Source organism: Apodemus sylvaticus, chromosome 10 (genome assembly GCF_947179515.1).
Source record: "Apodemus sylvaticus chromosome 10, mApoSyl1.1, whole genome shotgun sequence".
NCBI classification, from domain to species: domain Eukaryota; kingdom Metazoa; phylum Chordata; class Mammalia; order Rodentia; family Muridae; genus Apodemus; species Apodemus sylvaticus.
This window is the reverse complement of record NC_067481.1, coordinates 71,777,464-71,798,654: the sequence shown is the minus strand read 5'-3', so window position 1 is coordinate 71,798,654 and position 21,191 is coordinate 71,777,464. Positions and strand designations below refer to the sequence as shown.

The window sequence follows — 21,191 nt, the reverse complement described above, 5'->3', positions numbered from 1 at the left end:
AGCCTCCCAGAACTGGACTCCAAGCAAAACACTTAGATTCTGATTCAGGAAACAGACAGAAATCCGTCATCTCGGTATCGATCAGCCATTAGTTCTTCATCAGCAACTCAGGGGTTAAGCCCTTATGGCTCTGTTATGACAATGGATAAGTCAGCTATCTTCTGTGTTCTTTATGACCAAGGCGTCTATGGAATAGTAGGAATAGGCTCTTTTAAGCAAAGTGATGTTTCACAGTTAGGGGCAGGGTTCCAGAAGGCTTCGAGATGAGAGCTCGGCGAGCCATTTTTTACTAATTTGGAAAGCAGGAGCCATGTTCACTGTCAGCCTCTCTGCCACTACGTTGTGCCTTTCTCTCATCCCTCATTGGGCTAAGTTAGCACAAAAGCATCTCTCTCTCTCTCTCTCTCTCTCTGACTGGACTTGAATGTGCTATGTGGCTGAGGATGGCCTCGATTGCCTCCTCCTCATACCTCCACAGCTCACATACATGCTGGGATTCCAGGCATGTGCCATTACCTCCTGTTTAAGCACTCTGGGAAGCAAACTCAGACTCTTAGCACACTCGGCAAGCCCTCTACCAGCTGAGCCACATACCCAGCCCACAAAGCATCTTGAAAGGGACTCATGCGGTTGTGATCAGACCCTGGGGGTCTGAGCAAGGGAGAGTGTCACTGCTGCAGGTGCAGGAGTGGTGCCTTGAGTGCTCACAGATGTCCCGTGCAAGGCAGCTGACAGCCTGAGTCCTGCCACTACAGTGCCTCTGCAGGAGAAGACAGGAGCAAGCAGGAGAGGGAACAAGGTGTATATAACAGGAAAAATAAAAATCCCTGCATGTGTGCCATGCGTCCCATACCAGGAAGCATCTTTATGTGCCTTCCTTTGTCTTTGAGTTTGGTTTGGTTTGGACAAGTTCTATGCCCATTAGTTGCTGCCAACTTAGCACAAACTAAAGTTACCTGATAAGAGGAAGCCACAATTGAGGAATTGCTTCCATATGGCCGACCTGTCGGCAAGTCTATGAGGGTCTTTTCTTCGTCAATGACCGATGCAGGAAGGCCCAGACCACTGCAGGTGGTGGTACCCTCAGAAAGACGCCAGGGTCAGCTGTGGCCAGTGCTTCAGTTACCGACTCCAGGGTGTTCTCAGTGATGAACTAGAACCCATAAGCTATGATAAGCCCTTTCCTCTCCCAAGTTGGTTTTGATCAGTGTTTTATCTCAGCCACAGAAAGCAAACTAGGATGGGGTCTCATATGACCCAGGTTACAAGAATCCCTCATCCTCCTGCCTCCATCTCCTCCTGCAGGTGTGCACCCCTACACCTGGCCTCCCATTCATTCCATTGCTGGGTTGCCAACACCCCCACCAGGCAAACAGGGCACATGTATCACCCACAGCTTGTAAGTGGACACTCTGGTGTGTTTGAAAAGAACCTCAGCCAATTCTGAATCTCCTAGACCTCTGTGCCAGGTGTCTCCAAAATACAGTGCCCATCCTGGGCAACCCATTTTTCTTACCCGTAAGCTAAAGTCTTCAAGGTCTTAATAGTGCCAAGCCCCACATCTTTAGAGATGTCTGATAGCTAAAGCCAAACCTGTCTGTTCTACAGACAACTTAAGAAATCCTGAGTCCTACCTTGTCTTCAGCTGGTGCCTAGAAGAGCCCAGCTTCATGAACATCTCCACAAGAAGAACAGCTAATGGGGGGGGGGTGCTGGGGCCCTGTGTTTATTGAACGTCTGCCCATCCACCTCCCCTGTGCCCTGACCTAGGAAGAGCCATCCTGAGAGGCTACAAAGAGCATGGAGCTGACACTCACTGGCTCACTGGGTTACTTTCTGTAGAAACCCTGGGAATGAATGAGAGTCTCTCTCTCACACATAAATAAACACACACACACACACACACACACATCTGGCCTTGGTTTGGTTTGGTTTGGTTTGGTTTGGTCAGGTCAATGTTTCCATCAGTCTGTCTCTCTTCCCTTGGTTGACCACATAAGCTACCCATATGCAAGTGGGATCTGGATGAAATTGAACCCTGGTTAAGCAACGTGGAGTCTGTAGATGCCATCAAACATACCACACTCATTCGCATACATATCTTCCCAGCTATAATCAAGCTATCAAGGCAGAGCCAAGGAGCTGACAGAAACCTGAAGACTAGGGAGGCCGACATAGTTCCTACCCAGCCCTTTAAGAAAGTTTGTCAGCCCTTGCTCTCAACAAGGCCCTCCCTCCAGAACCAAGCCTTGCACCAGGTGAGCAAGATTCCTGTGAATCAAGCCAGCATTTCCAGGACCTAAAAGGAACTGGAGGTGGAAGAGGTCATGGCTATACACAAAGGAGGACGTGCCAGGGAGGGGGCTTGCTTTCCTGGAAAACTAACTCACCAGCTGTCCAGTCTGCTCCACAGAGAAGCGAATCTCATCACCGCTCTTTTGCCCCCACAGGACTTTGGCGAGGATGATTCCCTGTACATCACCAAGGTGACCACAATCCACATGGGCAACTACACCTGCCACGCCCTGGGCCATGAGCAGCTGTTCCAGACCCACGTCCTGCAGGTGAATGGTTAGTAAATGGCTCCATGCATGTTGTCCCCTCGAAGCTCCCTCCACACCACTCCAAGCAAACCTCGTCCTCGCTTGCATTTTGTCTCGTTAAAGGCATGCGTAGCCCATCTGCTGTAATAAAGGAAATGGCTTAGAAAGTACTGGGCCTGGCTTACCCAAGGCTTCCTCGGGTGAAATGAATCCAAATGCTGGGGGAGGGGACTTGAGGATGCGTCACACAGCCAAGTTACCTGAGGCTTCTCTGAGGCCCCAGTGGCCACTGTGAAGTATGGAGCATGAGTGGCCTACAGGTGACAGGATCCCTTGATCTTTGGATCTAGTGATAGCGGAGCCAGCGTCCAGGCCACCAATGCTCTTACGGGTAACATGTGGCACGGTGCATTGCATCTAAGAGGCTTTATTCCTTGCAGCAGTCCTTCTCTCACAGGGCCCCTTGAGCCTCCTCCTCTCAGGCTCAGCCAGTGAAGATAGGTGGGCTTGGAAGGATCCTTCTAAACTCACTCGGTTCAGGCGTTGCCAGCCATCTTGAAGGCTGGGAAGAACTAACCCCTCCTTACTACACCCCCCCCCCATCCTGACCAAGCAGTTTTCTAAGCCATTGGTTTCCAGGAAGGAGGACTGGGTCACTAAAGAAATCTTCCAGAAGTAGGGGACAAAAATCTTTGTGGGCTATGGCTTGGTGTTTGTGGTGGTTTGAATAGGTTTGGCCCAGGGAGTGGCACTATTTGGAGGAGGTGTGGTCTTGTTGGAGTAGGTGTGTCATTATGGGAGTAGGTTTTAAGACCCTCATCCAAGCTGCCTGGAAGCCAGTTTTCTCCTAGCAGCCTTCAGATGAAGTTGTAGAGCTCCCAGCTCCTCCTGTACCATGCCTGTCTGGATGCTGCCATGCTCCCACCTTGATGATTAATAATGGACTGAACCTCTGAATCTGTAAGCCAGCCCCAGTTCAATGTTGTCCTTTATAAGAGTTGCCTTGGTCATGATGTCTATTCACAGCAGTAAAACCCTAACCAAGACAGGCATTGGTACCAGAGACTAGGGTATTGTTGTGATAGGCCTGACCATGCTTTTGTTTAGAAGAATGTGGGGCTTTAGATTTGGAAGCAGTGGTATGCTTTAAGGGGGCTTAATGGGCTACCCTAGTAGGAATATGGAAGACTGTTGCTAAGGGTGGTTTGAACTCTGGAAACCTGGCTCTAGAGGTTTCAGAGAAGAAGAAGTTTAATATGCGGCTGAGAGACTGTTCCTGATCCATTTTGGTGAAGAATGTGGCTGCTTTTTGCCCTTGTCTGAGGAGTCTACCTGAGGCTGAAGTAAAGAGATTTATATTAATTGCATTGACAAAGGAAGTCTCAAAAAAAGCCCAACAAAGACTTTGTTCTCTGGTAAAGTCTCATGAAGAGCATTTTGAACAAGTATAGCAAGCTTTGAAAGGAAAAACATAAAAATGTATGGTTCAAATAATAAAGGAATACCAGGAAGTAAAATGGAGCTGAATTCTACGTCCAAAGAGATAAACAGATTAAGGGAGTAGTGACTTTGTGACAAGATCCCACCCAGCTAAGCTTATTGTTTATGTGTTTGTTATTGAACAAGGAATAGTTATATCATATTGGGTGCTACTATTACTTGAATATTGTTTTCACTTGGATGTTTAATCTAGAATGAACTACAATTGAGAAATGAAATGAAAGACACACAAGCTTTTGATCAAGATCTTGAACAGTGGTCATGAAAAGCTTAGGCCCATGCATGGTGCTGCACATGTTTAATCCCAGGAGACAACACCAAGCACATCTCTGAGGTCAAGGCTACCCTGGGACAGAGCAAGTTCTAGGTGAAGAAAAGCTTAAGTCCAGGAGTGGTAATATATGCCTTTAATCCCAGCATTCAGGAGACAAACCATGCAGATCTCCGAGTTCAAGATCAATTTACAGAGCAAGTTCCAGGACAGCCAAGCTTAGGCAGTGAGGGAGTTGAAAACAGAAAGCTATGAATAGAATAAGGGGGACCATGTTCCAGCCCCAGTAAGCAGCAAAACTCAGCAACTTCAGCCATGTGGCTCTGGCTTTAGAGTCAAGAATATATGAGACTACTGGGACAATTAATGTTGGTTAGCTGGCGCTAAGAAATCATCAGTGATTAAGGAGACCAGCATTACTGACATGGTACCTGCTGGGAAATGTTTTCTGAGACCATAAAGAACCTGTGTTCCAGAGATAGCCAAAGTTGTACCTTGTGCTGCAGCTGTACTTGATAATGTGTAAGAGTCACCCAGATGGTACTGGTTTTGAAGGCATGAAGGAGTCATGAAATGCAGCTGAGGTTTGACACTGTGAGAAGCCACAGAAGGCCACTGGTGAAGGTGCAGACTCACTTGCAGTTGATGGCAAGGCCTGAAGGGGTCATGAAAAGACGCTGAGGTTTGGCACCAAGGTAGAGCCTATGAGAGCCTATCGGTGAAGCCTAGTTGCAGCAGAAGACTCCAGAGTATTTGAGAAGCCCATACTATGGGATGATCACCAGAACAGTAGCAGCAGTGGAGTAGAGTAAACCAGAGCCTAGGGTGCTACAGAGGGCAGAGCTGGAGAAGTCACCCAATCCCTTGGAGGAGCCCAGAAGGTCGTGTGTGGATCCCAGACATTGAAACAAGAAGTTGTGAAGTTAAAGTTGCCTTGGAGACCCCAAGATGTTAAAGATGCCAGAGCCATGGGATACCTGCTGAGGAAAGCTGTTAACAGAATAGAACCAGCCCGGGGTGAGAGGGGCAAGTTTGTTGCAGTCAACAAAGATGAGAAAGGAATTGGAGATCAGAAGATCACTTTGACATCAAACACAGAAGTGCAGAGTTTGGAGTTTGCCTAGCTGGTCTTCTGTCTTGCTTTGAGGATTACAGTTAAGTAATTAGATGAATCATAGAAGATACTTTGAACTTTGGACTTTTTAAATTTTTTAAAAGATTTATTTATTTATTATATGTAAGTACACTGTAGCTGTCTTCGGACCCCCCAGAAGAGGGCATCAGATCACATTACGGATAGTTGTGAGCCACAATGTGATTGCTGGGATTTGAACTCAGGACCTTTGGAAGAGCAGTCGGTGCTCTTTACCACTGAGCAATCTCTCCAGCCCTGAACTTTGGACTTTTAACATTGTTGAGACTGCTATAGACTATGGGAACTTTTGAAATTAAACTAAATGCATTTTGCAATCTGCTATATTTAGGTATAGTCCCCATAGACTCATATGTTTGAACAAGCCTATGGGAGCCAAGAAATAGGATGTAGTGGTTCAAATGTTTGGCCCAGGGAGTAGCACTATTTGGAGGTGTGGCCTTGTTGGACGAGGTGTGTAACTATGGGTATGGACTTTAAGACCCTCATCCAAGCTGCCTGGAAGCCAGTCTTTTCCTAGCAGCCTTCAGATGAAGAGGTAGAACTCTCAGCTCCTCCTGCACCACGCCTGCCTGGATCCCACCTTGATGATAATGGACTAAACTTCTGAACCTGTAAGCCAGCCCCAGCTAAATGTTGTCCTTTATAGGAGTTGCCTTGGTCATGGTGTCTCTTCACAGCAGTAAGACCCTAAGACAGTGCTGAAGGAAGAAAGCCTGTCCCAGGCCCTAGATGGCTAGAAGGGCCCTGGTGATTCTCATGGGCTCTCTGACTTGCTAAAGAGTCTTCTGAGGAAGGAGGAGATATGGGTTGTCACACTGGCCTATCATTTTCATAATCCATGCCACACTTGAGGGTATGAAAGAGGGCCCTGGGAAGCTAGGGTGGAGTTCGGTACAGCTCCCCAACTATGCTGTTGGAGGTCTTTGGTCTCTTCCAGGTCTGGCAGTAAGTTGCTTTGGAAATATACAGGATACAGGACAGGCAGACTTGGAGAAGACTTTGGCTTTATCTTAAGCCACATTTAGTCAGAGTTGGTAGACATTAATGATCAAAGCTAGAGGCTGCTTGTAGGACCTCCAGGACATTCATTATACAGATGGGAAAATGGAGGCCCAGAGAAAATTACCCAAGCCAAATACAAGTTGCTTCCTGCTAGAGCCACACTGCTCTCAACCTGTTTGGTAGCAGAGGTCCCATACCTGGGCCACCACCAACTTCCAGGATCCCCCCATTTCTGTGGCTGCTTAACCTAGCTGCATAAAGGAACCCTTCCAGAAAGGTATACTACCCACACACAAATGATTAGTATAACTTCCCCATAGCCCAGGCTTCCAGAGATGAGGCCCAAAAACTGACATGATTTATAACTTCCTGCAAAGTCCCTGCATTGCTCTCATGGGAAGGAGCGAGAACTTTAGACATCGATGATTAATCCATTAAATTAAAAATACCTTCGACCTCCCCACAGTTCAGACAAGTAGTGATTCATCCCCAAAACACAATAATCATCTTCAAATCTGCTTATTACTCCAGCTTGGGACTTTCGTGACTTCTTACTTAAGAACATGTTTATGCTGCCTAAGCCTTGGCAATGAGAAACTTTTCCCAAGGAAAGTGACCCTTTGTGTTATGGACGCAAATGGAGTGTGTGTAGGTTTGTGGGTGTAGGTGTGGGTGTGTACACCTACCTGCACGTGGAGGCCAGAGGTCAACTTCAGGGTCATTCCTGAGGAGCCACCCACCTTATTATTTTTGAGACAGAGTCTCTTGCCAGGCTGGAGCTCACCAGGTAGGCTAGGCTGGCTGACTGGTTGGTTGGTTGGTTGGTTGGTTGGCTGGCTGGCTGGCTGGCTGGCTGGCTGGCTGGTTGGTTGGTTGGTTGGTTGGTTGGTTGGTTAGTTGGCTGGCTGGCAGGCTGACTGGCTGGCAGGCTGACTGGCCAGCTAGCCAGAGAACCCCAGGGACCACCTACCTTTCTCTTCCTCCTGGTTTCCTGGGATTACAAGTATGTACCACCACACCCTGCCTTTTTGTGTGGGTTCTATGGTTGGAATCCAGGTCTTTGTATTTGTTAGGCAAAGCACTCTACCAACTGAGCCCCTCAAATTCTCATAAGAAGGTTTTACAGACATAAAAGGAAATATCTTTGTCCAGTGTAGCTTAGTTTCATAATCTTTTTAATGTGCAGAAGATGAAGGGCAGGGGCTAGGAGTTGGGACGCGCATGGCCTAGGACAGATGAAGGGCAGGGGCTAGGAGTTGGGACGCGCATGGCCTAGGACGTGAGCAGTTGTGTCATTATCGTGCTCCTGAAAGCTGGCATCTTTGTTTGACTCTGACAAGACCCCACGTGGATGATTCCCAGCCTAGTGACCTGCCTGTTCTGGTGGACTCTACAGGGCTGGCAGTGGGTGTGGCCAAAGCCTGTGACTGCAGGGATCAGGGCTGGGTGGATACAGGCCAGGTGCTCACTCAGAGCCTGGGCCTCACCCATAGGAGGACTGTTTGGTTTTATAGGGAGGCACTGAGGGCCCAACCAACTGAAATGGTTTCTTTTGGGGTTTTTTGGGTATTTTTTTTTAATTCCTCGTGCTAGTTTTATCCTCAGCAAATGCTGAGGGTTTCTAAGTAAGACAGTGTGCTCGGCAAAGCCAACCTTCACCTTCTGTGCTGCAACTCAGGATAGACCATGGGGCCTCTGGTCCTGCCTAGGTGCCCAGGATGGCCCACAGGATACAGAGGGAGAGAAAGAGAGAGAGAGAAAGAAACTGACCCACTGTCTCATGAGGGATCATGGCCATTTACTGTTCCCATGATCCCAAATACCCAAAGGCAGCGCCATGTCTTGTATTCCATACACAGGTGCCCCGTAGCCCAGCCAGCCTATCTCTGACCCTCATTGACTACGTGTCCCTCCCCTCATCCCAGTGTCACCAGCTCCTCGGTTTCCCCGAGCTGCCCTCTTGACTTCCTGGCATGTACTTGTTCTATTTGATGAGAGATGCTCTTTTCCCCACCCCCATCTCCCAGCCATTCAACAAATTGGCTTGCTTTGGCATGCCACGTCTGTGTGGGGGTGTGGCCATGGGCAAAAGCGCTAAGGAAGACACTTCTTAAAGAACAGAAGGAATTAGGAGAATTGGAGGAAACGTACATTATTTACATAGGATGGCAGGAGAAAGAGGTGGAGAGGGTAGTGTTGATGAAAGGTGGGGGGGGGTCAAAGGTGACCCCAAATGTTCTGGCAAGGGAAGCCTGTCCTTTACTGAAACAAGGGGGAGTCAGTTGGGGGGAAACAGATCATGAACTCACTAGACCATGGCCAATGTGGGGTGTCCACTGAGACATTGAGTGGGGTGCAAATGGACATGTAAGTTTGCTTTAAGGGCAACGTCTGATTTGGAGAGATGCATTTCAGATGTGTCAGGAGACAGGTGTCAAGTCTGTGGATGGGTTGGGCCACCAGAGGGTGGAGACCTGCGTTCAGAGCCAGGGCTGTGAGGAAAAGCCAGCTGAGCAGGTGGGAGGCCAGTGGGGATGAGGAGGGATACCCAGGGCCAGGTAGAGGCGGCACTCAGCTGTGTGGTGCAGTCAGGCAGGCCAGGGCAGTGATGAGGGCTGCCGAGGTCAGGCCAGCATGTGGAAGCCACTGTGACCCAATGGATGGCCAGGTCTGGCTTAGGGAAGACTGCTGATGACGTAGGAGAAAAGGGGCTGGGGTTGGGGAAGAAGTCAGGGTGTTGGGGGTGCCTTAGAGTCTCTTTATTTTCTTTAATCTCGGAGAGGATGAACAGATGTGTGAGCTGAAAGGAGAAAAGTCCCTAGAAGTAGAATCAGGTGAGGAGCAAGGGGTGTTGTCCTAGACGAGGAAGGGCATGACCCAGGGCTTGGGCTAAGCAGAGCAAAAGGAACAGCAGTCTCAAAGCCCAGCATTGTTGTGCGAATAAAAAATAAAAAGATCAAAGGTACAGCACTCACCGAGAATGTGTGAAGCCTTAAGCTCTATCTCACATGCACTGAATGAATGAATGAATGAATGAATGAATGAATGAATGAATAGATTGAAGAGGAAGGGGCTGCCCTAGAAAGCTGCAAGAGAAGCAATGTCCTCAGGAGAAAGCTTTTGGGCTCATTTCCAGGGGGCGGGGTCAAACAGGGAAAGGAGTTTCACTAGAGGGAGGGCCCATCAGGACAACATGACATGATGTCATTACAAAGGACAAGAGAAGAGCCTGGTGAGCTTCACTCAGAGGCAAGCTGGGGAGGAAGGGACAGTACGTGTCCCCTCCTCATTCTTCTCAGGTTCCCTTCAAGGAGAGTTGCCGTGTCCTTAAAGAGAATTCCAGATGGATAGAGGCTGTGTGTGTGTGTCTGTGTGTCCATGTCCCTACCCTACCCCCCCACTCCCACCCACCCTCCACCCTCCCCCCACCTATGGAAAGTTTAGTGCCTTGAATTTAGGCATGCATTTTGTTGAGTGACTCATCCTACACCCTTGACTTTCAGTCAGGTGTCTTTCTGTTCTAGAACACTATCACATATTTCAGTTTAAATTTAGTCCCAAATTGGCCTGAGAAAGCTCCCATCTCAGAGCCGTGCACACAGGCCCTGGGAGGCGGGGGCAGGGAACAGGGTGAGCACTGTGTGTGATCAGATAGACGTAACCTGCCCAAGTGTGAAAACTCTCGGTCTATAGCACATGTCTGCCAGAGATGAGAGCAGAGACCAGGGCCAGCTCCAGGCCTTGTGGGAGCCAGTCCTGTTCCCTGGACGAGCTCAGCACCAATGAAGAAACAGGTACCACGGACACCTGGAGGTTGACACTTTACTCTCCTGTAGGAGGAGGGGAGAGTAAGGCTAATAGGTTCTGCTCCCCAGGGCCCCCTGGGAGTGACCATCACAGCTACAGCTCCTTCAGTCTTCTTTCCCACCACCCAAGGGACTCGTACTGCTGTTAGCATCATGCCTAATACCCGGCTGGTCTTTCATAGATGTCAGCTGCCTGATATGGAATTGACAGAGCCTTGTAAAATCAATCAAGGTCTTTAGTCGGGTGCTAGGCTCAGAGAAGCCTTGCCCCGCCCACACAACACACTCAGTATTGCAATTGCTCTGTGATATCTTGGTTTAGAAAAATGACAAGAAGCAATGTCAGTTCTCAATTCCCTTGGCCGTGCACTGAATTTTTTTCCCTTCTAGATAAACTCAGCATTATTTTTGTCAAGCCCCAACAGACCCGTTTTAATTGGAATTAGATATAGTCCGTGGGTTAATTTGTCAGATCTTGTTTGTGACAATGGAAAATCTTCCTAATCAATGGCTTCCCTCACATTACTGCCTTTTCTCCTGCTGTCACTAAGATTTTACAGTTCTCATCGCTTGGGTCCAGGCTGTTATCTGTCTGGTCTATTCTGATATATAAATAAGCTATTAACTTTGGATGTTTGGTGCTGGCTCTGTATTGTCATGTGATCTTAACCATCTTTTTTGGCTCGTGGCCTGGAGTGCAGTTATGGAAAACATCACTTTTCTCTATTATATGGTTGCAATCTTAAATGTCCCTCTGAGAGTCTGGAGAGATGGCTCAGCAGTTAAGAGTACTTGCCTAAGGACCAAGGTTCAAGAACCCGCAACAGGTGACTCATGACAAACTCCTGTAACTCCAATTCCAAGGGAACTGGCGCCCTCTTCTGCTGTCTGAGGGTACTACACGTATACATGGTGCACATACAGACAAGCAGACGCAGACATCTAAATGAATATGAATTTAAATATTTTTATTCTTAAATGTTCCCCATGAGTGTTTTGAAATTGGTCCTCAGTTTTGGGATGTTATTTTGGAGGCTGGTGAGCCCTTAGGAGGTGGGGCTTAGGTAGTGGAAAGAGGTCGCTATGTGTAAGACTCTGAAGTCGATACTCAACTTCCACCAACCACATTCTCTGCTGCCTGGTTGGTCACAATATGAACAGCCTCAGTTGCACCAGAGAGAGAGCCCCTCCCTTCACCAGGCCTTCCTCACCGTGGTGAGCTGAGAATCCTTCAGTTGTTTCTGCTGGGTGTTTCCTCACAGGGATAAACATGGCATAATTCTTTAATGTCTATGCCTTCAGATCCTATCTTCCTTGACCATACCCCTGGAGCATCAGCGTTACCATTGCTTCCAGTACTTTCTCCTTTTTCATTTTCCTAAAGGGAATGGTGTTGGTCCTTCTTTTTATGGACATATTCTTCATTGTAGGAAGAAAATATTATTTTGTTCCTGATTTACTGGGGCTCGCATAGTCACAGTCCAAGAAAAGGAGTTTAGGTCTTTTTCCAAAGGTTCTTTAGGTGTCTAGTAAGAAAATCAAATGATTTCTTTTTGGCCATCTTTTACTTTGGTCATTATAAATATCCCAATAGACACTGAAACATACTTATTCAGCATCTGCTGTTATATTTTATGTGTGTCTGCATATCCATATGTCCATATGCATGCACACATCCCTCAGTACATGGAGGTGAGAGGACAACTTTGGGGGTTGTTCCTTACACCCCACCCTGCTTAAGGGAGGCCTCTTGTTCACTGATGCCACCCATGAGCATCTGGGGATTCTCCTGTCCCCAGGATGATGTCCTTTTCTTGCCTCAGGAAAGATGGGATGATAGATAAATGCTACTGAGTCCAGCTTTCTACATGGATTCTTGGGATCCGAACCCATGTCCTCACACTTGCACGGCAAATACTCTGTCCACTGAGCTATCTCTCTAGCCAAGTGTGTTCTTGAAATGCCTGCTGGAACTGTATTTATTGTCCTGATTTACACAGGACTGTGGTAGTTCGAATGAAAACAGCACTCATAGGCTCAGGTCTTTCATTACTTGGTTCAGGTTGATGGAACTGCTTGAGAAGAATAAGAAAGTATGGCATTGTTGGAAGACATATGTCACTGGGGTGAGCTTCAAGATTTCAAAAGCCCATGCCATCCCCAGTTAGCTCTCTTCCCCTCTACTGCCAACTCCTGTATAAGATGTAAGCTCTAAACTCCTCCTCCAAGCCCAACCCTGTCTGCCTTGCTGCCATGCTCCCCATTACGACCATATACCCAACCTCTGATAAGCCGCAAAGACTTTCCTCTGTTCTATAAGTTGCCTTGGTCGTGGTTCTCATCCCAGCAATAGAAAACTAAGGCAAGGACTGAGTGAGACAGTCACAACTTATTCATTTTTATATATATCCAGCTCTACAGCCCCAAAGGTTCCTCTTAAATGATCCATTTCATTGAGACTTTTATTACCCATAACTTAATACAGCATTCTCACACTCTTAGGCCCCTTTGTATTCTTTTTCTCTTGTTTTCTGTTGATCAAACTCGCTGTTCTTACAACTAGGCAGCTCAAAGATTTACTCATCACTCTCTTGGCCTTCCAGTTGAGTTCTCCATTCCACTTCTACCTCTGTGGACTCTTCTGCTTCCTGTAGGTTCGCTCTGTGGTTGTCAGGTGGGCTGCTATGAATAGGTGATCTTGCAAGAGCCCATGCTATGGTGCTCAGGTCCCGGGTAAAGTCCTCAACTAGAACCCTGGTTTGTTCTAGAACCTTCTCAAAACACCCATCAGCCTCTGTGCTCTGGGCCTCTATAGCCTCCTTACCCAAATTCTGTGCCTCTTAGACCCCATTTCTCCCACTGCCTAGTGCAATGTGTGAGAAAGGTTCATCCTTTCCTATATGAACCAAGTAGCTCCAAGAAAAGCTTACATCTGTGTTCTTAAAAGCGATCTCCACCCACATCTCAACTGGTCTCACTCAACTCCTCCATCCTTGATGGTTAATCTGGGACAGAATCATCCTTGATGCTGCTATAGCCTGGGACTCTGTCTCCAAAACTTTGAGCAAAGAGCACTGGGGGAGAGGTGGCAGAGACATCTTGCTCTTGGGATTCCCCGAGCTTAGTTTGGATTTTCCCTCTTCCCTCCCAGAGGTCAACTAGGGCAAGCCTTGGAACTTGAGCTGAGTTGTTAAGAAGAATGTCTATGGTGGCTGGAGAGATGGCCCAGCAGTTAAGAGCACCAACTGCCCTTCTAAAGGTCCTGAGTTCAATTCTCAGCAACCACATGGTGGCTCACAGCCATCCATAATGTGGTTTGGTGACCTCTTCTGGTGTGTCTGAAGACAGCTACAGTGCACCTATAGAAATAAAATAAATACATCTTAGAAGAAGGAGGAGGAGGAAGAGGAAGAAGTAGTAGTAGTAGTAGTAGTGGTGGTGGTGGTGGTGGTGGTAGTGATGGTGTCTATGAACTGCATATTTACTGCTCCTAATGATTCTAGAGTTTCTAATTTGTCCTCTGGGGACCACCAGAGTGCTCCCTGACTCGGAGTCCATCATCGGTGCCATTGACTCCTCCTACCTAAGTATCAAATACTCTCTGCTAGCTCGGAGAATACCAGGATTCCTCCTTGTAATAAATAAAGGAACTTCCAGATAGTGCTAAGACAACATAGTTATCCACTTCAAGAGGAATCCATCACACACACACACACACACACACACATACACACACAAATGTGTGATTTGTTTAAAACTTGTTTGTTTACATACACTCTCAAATCCTGTTTTACAGTATATAGAGTAAAATGTATTATAAGCATAAGTCCTTGTGAATGTGAGAAATGATGATGTTTTTACTTCTAGCCACAGGAGAGAGGATTCCTCCTGAAATCCCAATTTCTCCAAGAGTCCCTCCCCCCGGCCTGTTCTTGTAAGGGGCAGTGCGCTGTAGAATGTGCCGGAGTCTTGCCTACCTGTGGTCATCTAGCCAGTGGATCAGGTCATACACCCAAGCTGAAATTCAACCACGGGAGGGCCAGAGCTGTCGCTCCCCAGCCAAGGACGCCTCCTCCTCCTTCTTCCATGCAGGTTCCAGAGCTTAGGGAGTGAAGGAATAAAAATGACCCACTGGAAAATCGATGGGCTTCCCCAGAGCTGTGATGTAATCAGCAGCTCTGCCAGTCAGTGCCCATAAGTGCTTCGTGAAGCATTTCCTGAAAGAAATTAAGGCCCTGTCCAATGCCTTTCCGATAACAGGAATAATACATCTGAGTTTCGTTCATTTGGAGATTAATTCCAGCCGCTGGTTGCTCTTTATATCCTGCGGCTGAACAGTGTTAAATATTTGGATGTCTTTCTGATCATATTTAGAACAAAGGTAGAAGCCATGAATTACAGGGCACAACACCGGTTGTGTTTATTACTAGTAATTCATTTTACAGCCTTTTTCCTCGGTGCGTGGGTTGTCAAAGATGATCACTGTAAACTGGTCCCGAGGCCTCCAGAGTCACCTCTCAGGTTCATCCTCTGGACCAAGGGTCTCAGGGACTGACTACAGGCCCAAGACCAGGTGTAGATTTGTTCTTACCAACACTGACTCTCACCTACAGTGCCACCAGTCATCCGTGTCTATCCAGAGACCCAGGCACAAGAACCTGGGGTAGCAGCCAGCCTTCGATGCCATGCTGAAGGCATTCCCCTGCCCAGAATCATTTGGCTGAAAAATGGCATGGATGTCTCAACCCAGATGTCCAAACAGCTCTCCCTCTTGGGTAAGAATTGCATGTGAATCCCAGGACAGGAAATGAGAGGCAAGATCATCTCTCATGTTAAGAGGAAACAGAGATCCCCTATTGACTGGCATACTCAGGTCTCATGGGCATCCGAGAGACCATTGGCCAGATTCCAAGTCACCCTCTATTTCAACAGTGCCACCCTATCCTGGGTCCAGTCCCAAGAATATTGCCTTCAGTCACACCCTATGACTATGTTTTTAGCTCAAGGCTCTTCAGAGATCCTGAGAGGATGGTGGGGAGGGCACGTAAAAGGGTTCTTCCCCTGAGAGCTCCACCCTGTGCACTCTCCCCTCTACAGCCAACGGAAGCGAACTCCACATCAGCAGTGTTCGCTATGAAGATACTGGGGCATATACCTGCATTGCCAAGAATGAAGTGGGTGTGGATGAAGATATCTCCTCCCTCTTCATTGAGGACTCAGCTAGGAAGACACGTGAGTGCCCCATTGGCTCTGAGGTCCTCGCTAAGCTGTACAGCAGTGTTTGGGGGGCAAGGGGAATGCATTAACTCTCCAGGGCCACAGTCACCAACTGGGAGCCTCTAAAGGCTGGGATAAATCTATTTCCTCTGCCCATAAAGCTAGGTACAGATGGTGACCTTCTCAAGCAAACTACACAGCTCTGGAAACATAGACCATAGAAGGCCACAGGCCACAGGGCACAGAGGCCAGGACTATAAGGAAGCCCAAATACCCCATCTCTGCTCCTGCCTCTATGTGATGTATGACTGGAAACTCAGTCACAAAAGCCATAGGGCCACCATGTGCTCCAGGTGGCCTAGAAGCTCGCAGGTGCAGACAGCCGTCCCCTCTCTGTAGTCATACTTCCTTTGATCTGAAATTCCATAAATGAACACTTCACACGTCTTAAATAACTTTAAGAGTTTCTTTTAATGTGTACCTGTGTGTGCTGGTTTACACATTGGCCAGAAGAAGGGATCAGATCTCTTGAAGCTGGAGTTCTAGGTGGTTAGGAGCTGCCTGTTGTGGGATGCTGGGAATTGAACTATGGTCCTCTGGAGGAGCAGCATATGGTCTTGACTGGTAGGACATTTCTCCAGCCCCTTAAATAACTTTTTCACCACAGTGTATTATAATTGTTCTGTTATATTCGTGGTATATATGTATATATGGACAAAAGCCTGAATGGAATTTAGTGCTCTCCATGGCATGGGGGGAGGGGCTACCAGATGAATATGCAACTGGGAGTAGAGTGGCCTCTCTCCTGTGAGAATCATCACCCACCTCATGGGCTAAGCATCCTCTCCCTTGTAACCACTGCATCCCCAGGTGGGCCTGCAGGCAGACATCACAGCATGGGTGCCAGTCAGTCCCTACCCCTCAGTCAGACGCCAAGTTAAGCTTTGATCATTGAATGAGAGAATGTTCTTCCTTGGAGAATCTTAACTGAAAATCAGCTCTCCAGGAAGGACATAGGAAATTTGGGGGGGGGGGGCGAGAAGGGTGCTTGTTCGTTGTTGCCCACAGAGTAGGGGAAGCTGCCCGAACCCTAGGACTCAGTTTCAAAGATTCATTTAGGAAGAAAAAACATTCTGAGACCTGAAGTGTCCACGTGGGTCCAGGACTATGAGCTGATATTGTTGGGGGACCGATGAGTGATCAAGATTTGTCAAGCAACAAGTGGATTCTAGAATGTTCCTTAAGAGAATGAATCACAGCAGTGAAGGTTTGACATTGTTCTTTTCTCTTTCTCTCCTGGCTATCATGTTGCTGCTCTCCTAATTCTTGGCTGCCACAGTGGCAAACATCTTGTGGCGGGAAGAAGGTACTGACTATGACTGTCCTGTGTCATGCTTGTAGTCACATGTGTTCCTGAGTCACCAGCTTCGCAGAGGCTATAGACCAAGGGGAGAGGGGACTCACAGTCAAACTCTTGTGGTACACACATGCACAGACCCAGCTTAGCCTCCTGAGCTTTGGGCACTGATCCTGACAGGGTACACGTGAGGGACAGAGGCCCACAGCAGGGTTGCTGCCTCTAACCCTTGGTGCATTCTCTGCTCCCCAGCTTTGGTGCCTCGACCACCGAGTACACTCAGCTCATGCCCTAAGTGTTTTAAGCAGTGTTTTAAGCAGTGGTATGCCATTAGGCCTCTGCATGCTGTTGGGGTACTTACTGCAGAGGGACTCGGGTTTATACAGCAGGGACTCAGAAGGGAACACAAGTCTACTGGGGTTGCTGTGTACTGTAGAGACCAAAGGCACACTAAAGCCACCGTAGGACTGGTAGGCGCTGCTTTCAGAGTAAATAATGAGACACTGAACAAATCCCATCTCACCTCAGCAGCTAAATGCTTTGCCCATCGCTGCTGATACTGAAGTCCTAGAGAGGCCGGAACTCAGAAGCCAAGAGGAAGGGACTACAGGTCCCAGGGCACTCTCAGATCTTAAAAGGCGAGAGATGAGACCAGACAACAGCACCAAAGGAAGCTGGGAGCCCCTTGGAGCCCTGTAGTAGAAGCTAGATTTCAACAGAGCCTTCTAGAGGGCGGCTCAGAAGGCTGCGTCCCTGTGAGGTTGACTGTGTAGTGAATGAGTATTGACTCTCACTTTCCCACACTGGCTGAGCACCATGCTACACTCAGCTGGAAACGTAGCTGCATCTACAAACCCTGCGTGGGCTCCATTAAGATGTCAATCTTATGTTGGCTTTTCTGGTGATTGGCTTTCAAAGCAGCCCGGGGAGGCTGTGCCCTGAGTGACTGCTTCAGCCCAAGATTTGTAAGGTGGATCATTCATGACAGAGGTGTTTTGGCATGGTGCCTCAGACAGTGAGATTGCTTGGGGGACGGGGGGTGATGCTCTGAGGCATATGCATATAGTAGCCCTGGATGATTCTCCAGGGGATAACTAGGATTGGCCTTCGAGAGCAATTCTGTGAGCTCCCTCCAGCCTGGGCATCTCTGAGGGCCTGGGTTCCAGCAGCACGGACCTGTTTGCCTGAGTAGGAGATACAGGGTACTGTAGAGCTGGTGATAGGTTATGCTGATTCCCAGTCTTGGGAACTGTCTACCCCTCCCCACCGGGAAAGTACATGACACCCCTACTGTGCTGCTGTGCCTTGTGTGGCCCTGCTGCACAAGAAGCTCATGACTGTGCGGGGTTCCCTCCCCCCAGGCCTCAGCGTGGGAAACGTGTTCTATGTCTTCTCTGACGATGGTATCGTTGTCATCCACCCTGTGGACTGTGAGGTCCAGAGACGCTTGAAACCTACAGAGAAGATCTTCATGAGTTATGTGAGTTTCTGTGGCTGAGGCAGCTTCTGTATCATGTGTGGTCAAGATCCACGTGTGTGCATGTGTGTGTGAGTCTGGGTTCCTTCAGTTCTGGTCATTCTGTGTGGGCGTGGTTCTATGCTAAAGAAGGAGCATGAGGCAGAGAATTATAGCTCTCCATCCAGCAGCTGTGAGGGCAAGGGTGCTGCCTGTGCCGGACTACTGGCTGCCTGACCCTACCTGCCCTTGGGGGGTGGAGGTGAGGTGGTGTGGAGTCAATGACACAGACTCTGGAAGCAGGTGAGAAACACTGAAGCAAGCTCCTTTAATACCCTCCATTGGTCCCAAGAAAGCATCTCTCTTCTAAGCAGCAGTTCCCAATTGGCTGGCATTGTCTGTGCCAGCAATCCTTGGTCTCTCAGGTAGTCCTCAATTAGGTCCTCCTGTAGGAGATACCTTTGTGGCTGTACAGCACCTAGTGTTTACATAGATGTGCCCCCCCCATTCCTGCTATACCAGGGTACACTAGGTTTCAGGCCTCCAGAATTTCATAGTCAAATAATAGAGAATGTAGGGTGAACAGATATAGCATCTAGACAGGTGTTCTTGTGGTGACCCTTAGGCATGGACACACATGAATACCCAGAGTTACAGAGGTGCTACAAATGAGACATAAAGCCAAGTATCAAGTGACAGGTGACAAGGAGGGGGCAGCAGAAGAGATGACCACTGTGGGGGAGATTGAGGACACCCTCCCTGCTCCTATTCTCCTAGGTTTCTATTCTGTTCTCTGAGGTTCTCTCAGGCTGCTGCCCCCAAGCAGTTGCAGGATCTGTTAGGCCTGTTAGGTCATGGTCCTGCTCACCAGGACTTCATAGCATCTTGTGATGCCAAGTAGAAAAGGCACTAAAGAGAGAGTCCAGCCATGGGAGGCAGAGCATACGGCCCATCCTGGATGATTAAGTTTGAGGTGCCTGTGAAAGAACCAAAAAGGAGCTGAGGGGATGTTTCTTAGCTGAAGAGAGAGATCTGGGCACCATCTGGTTGTGAGTAGTGTCTAAAGCTGAGGAATGGACAGGGGCATGGAGACATCCAGCAGAGACCTGAGCCATCAACCATTCGGGCAGGCTAAGAGAAACCAGGGGACAGGGCTAGGACAGGGTAACAGGGAAATCCGAGAGTATATGCATCACAGGTGACAGAGAAAACAATGTTCCTATCTTTAAAAATATAAAAGAAAAAGGATCATAAAAGGGGGAGAAGAAAGCAGTGAGCTCCTAGTTTTATATAGCAAGATTGGGAAAAAAAGAACTAAAAGTTGATTTTAGATATACAAGTTTAACGTGCGAGAGGCAGCATCTAAGAGTAGAGTACAGAGAAGAGGCTTGACTAAAGATAGACAGACGCCTGGGAGCGCACTGTCCTTGCAAGCATGAGGGTCTGAGGTAGAGATCCTTAAACCCACATGAAAAGGGGGGGTGTGGCTGGAGAGATGCCCCAGTGACTAAGGGCACATGTTACTCTTGTAGCGAACCCAGGTTCAGTTCCCAGCACCCACATGGTGGTTCACAACCATCAGAAACTCTAGTTCCAGATGCCCCCTCCAGGGGCATCAGGCGTGCATGTAGTATACACAGAAACATGCAAGCAAATCTTGTTTTAAGTGTATGTTTATAATGCCAGCCTAGGGGAACAGAGGCAGGCAGACCATGGTATTCATCGGCCAGCTAACCTAATCTACATGGTGAACTGAAAATCCCTGTCTCAAACACAGTAATACAGAAATAATAAGGTGGACAGCACTGCACACATACGAATTTGGGAGTCACAAGTGGGTAGATAGTACCTAAAGCCATAGGTTTCAGTGAGATCAACAAGGAAATAGACTTTAGAGAAGAAATCCAGGAAGGAGCCCAGGGCTATTCCATCTAGAAAGATCGACAAACTGAGAACACAGTGACAGAGTGTTGACTTTGATGAGGAAGACAAAGGTCAAGTGAGAAATTCTTGGCATGGCAGGGCCTATGCACTGTTGTATGAATCCCAAGGAGTTTGAAACAAAAAAGAAACGGGGTCCAAGAGGGTCAATAGCTAGAGAGCCCAGGGATGTTGGAGCGGGGTAGGAGAACAGATATATGGTTGGCTGTCTCCTTACAGGAAGAAATCTGTCCTCATGTGGAAGGAGATGCGACCCAGCCATGCCAATGGGCCTCTGCAGTCAATGTCAGGAACAGGTATATCTACGTGGCCCAGCCAGCACTGAACAGAGTCCTTGTGGTCGACGTTCAAGCCCAGAAGGTCTTACAGGTAATAGCTCTTGGAAGGAGTGGGGAAGGCTTGAAATCCTGGGACAATGCCTGCTTTGTACACATTCCCCAGCTTAGCCAAGAGGGAGACTTCTGTGCAGCTTCCTATCATATATTACTGTGTGCACAGCACATTATACATGCTCAAAACCCAGCCATGAATGAGTGTGCTGGAGGCCCCAGCGGGGACTCTAGTCAGGGAGGCAGGAACACAAAGCAGAGTTCTGGGCGCTGTAAGGAGCGCGAGCTGTGGAAAGCCAGGGTTCATGTGCTGAGGAGCTGTAAGACTGCTTGAAATTGACTCTCCCTCTGGAGCTGAGCAGAGCTGAGCTCTGAATGCCTCCTAAGACACAGAGGGTGGAAGCAGCATGTAGAGATGAGGGGAAGAAGTGGAGGCTGTGAACTTAGGAGCTGGCCCCCGAGAGCCTTGGAGGCCAGAGAGGCTGTAGAATAAAATCAAGGTGAAAGAAAGCCACCAAAAGGTTTCTGAGCATCAAGTAACACAGCCTTGCAAATAGCAAGGGAGCTAGAACAGGGATACGGTGGAGCTTGTCTCGGGCACAAGATGGTGGAG

General features: G+C 48.2%; 1 protein-coding gene across 2 annotated transcripts in view; it reads left to right on the top strand.

Annotated features, from left to right (window-relative positions):
• The window catches only part of Fstl4 (follistatin like 4), a 411,964-nt gene that overhangs the window by 373,695 nt on the left and 17,078 nt on the right, over nt 1-21,191 (top strand). For both annotated transcript variants that reach the window (XM_052197362.1, XM_052197361.1), the window contains 6 exons: nt 2,451-2,571; nt 14,892-15,053; nt 15,376-15,510; nt 16,835-16,861; nt 18,214-18,332; nt 20,469-20,618. In XM_052197362.1, coding sequence (XP_052053322.1) covers nt 2,451-2,571; nt 14,892-15,053; nt 15,376-15,510; nt 16,835-16,861; nt 18,214-18,332; nt 20,469-20,618 — 714 coding nt within the window. The remainder of the gene's footprint in view (nt 1-2,450; nt 2,572-14,891; nt 15,054-15,375; nt 15,511-16,834; nt 16,862-18,213; nt 18,333-20,468; nt 20,619-21,191) is intronic.